Source organism: Temnothorax curvispinosus, unplaced genomic scaffold (genome assembly GCF_003070985.1).
Source record: "Temnothorax curvispinosus isolate PA1 unplaced genomic scaffold, ASM307098v1 QBEX01009019.1, whole genome shotgun sequence".
Classification (NCBI taxonomy): Eukaryota; Metazoa; Arthropoda; class Insecta; order Hymenoptera; family Formicidae; genus Temnothorax; species Temnothorax curvispinosus.
This window is the reverse complement of record NW_020218799.1, coordinates 1-1,325: the sequence shown is the minus strand read 5'-3', so window position 1 is coordinate 1,325 and position 1,325 is coordinate 1. Positions and strand designations below refer to the sequence as shown.

Sequence of the window (1,325 nt, the reverse complement as noted above, 5' to 3'; positions counted from 1 at the left end):
ATTTAAAAAAAATCTTAAAAATATTTGAGGTAGGACCAACCCTTAAAAAATCAAACCTTTCTATAATTATATACAATTAATTTCACACAATTATGTGAGTTTGATTTTTTACAACTTAAGAGACTGAAGTACTTAAACTATTAATGATTAATATAGAAAAAAAAGAATACTACTAAATAATAATAAGAGTGCTATTAAGAGTAAATGCAAATTAGGAACAAAACAAAAATTGCACAATAAACGGAAATCATCTCAGACTAGCTGGAGAACTGTATCAAATAACGAAATCATACATTAATTTAATTTTTGGTCATAGACCTTCTTGGTTTCTCTAGTAGCCAACGGAAGCGTCAAGTGCTTCAATAATATGGAACTCTACAACAAAAAACGAGAAAAGAATTAAAGAAAATAATGCACATTGCCAAAACAGAGAAGAACTATACACCACTTACAACTCCTATAACTTCTCTAGGAGTCGGTTCATTGCACTTTGATAAACCTCAATGGCACGATCCTGTCGCTCCATACGTTCAATGTGCCTCTTCTGTTGCGCCTCTTCTTTTTTCTTAGATTCCTCTGTTCTTATGGTAAGTAGTCTTTCGATGTTTTTTTCAGTAATACTTTTCTTTTTTTTAGATTTAGGAGTAAAAATACATCCATTCTCACTGTCGCCTTTACTGCTGCCTATGAGTACAGAAGATGCATTTGAACAGTTCTGAGTATCAAATTCATTACGCCTCTTTAGTGTTGAAGCTATGGACACAGGCTTCACAGCTGGCTTATCGCCAAGAACATCATCCATTTCGTTATGAAACTTGCATGTAGCAACTGGAAGACCACTGCCCTTCTCATTCTGATCTTTAGCTTTTACATAGTGTATGCTAAGGTCCTTAAATTTGTCTACACATTGCTGTCCGGTATAGTTCCAGAATGAGTTCTCTTTTTTTAACTTGCTAGCTATCATTTCCCAGACTTTTTTGTTAGTAATGGTAGTGCTCTTGAAATAGCTCTCATGTCCTCTCCATTCGTCAATGAGAGTTTTAACGGCATAATCATCTTTCCATGACGCTGCACCTGTGGCAAAAAAAAGAATTGGTAATGAATAAAGCAGACAAAGTGCATAAGAAGAAAAAAATTACAATATAAAAAAATGCGTACCTTTCTTGCCAGAGATGTTAACTGTTGACTTTTTATTTTCTTCAGAATTTACAACGGCTGTTCATCGAACAACAGTTCTGTTTCTGGCACTGAAGTCTCACCTGTTCACCAATAAATATATTATTTGAGAAATAAGTTATTAAATCAGAAAACAATTAAAAACAACT

General features: G+C 33.5%; 1 protein-coding gene across 1 annotated transcript; it reads right to left on the bottom strand.

Annotated features, from left to right (window-relative positions):
• Positions 1–294: 294 nt before the first annotated feature.
• Positions 295–1,074, bottom strand: LOC112458612 (trihelix transcription factor GT-4-like; the record flags this gene model as incomplete). The annotated part of the gene is made up of 2 exons (XM_025022346.1): positions 295–375; positions 500–1,074. Coding segments are annotated over 2 exons (656 nt in total), but the record flags the coding sequence as incomplete, so codon positions are not given.
• Positions 1,075–1,325: the final 251 nt, after the last annotated feature.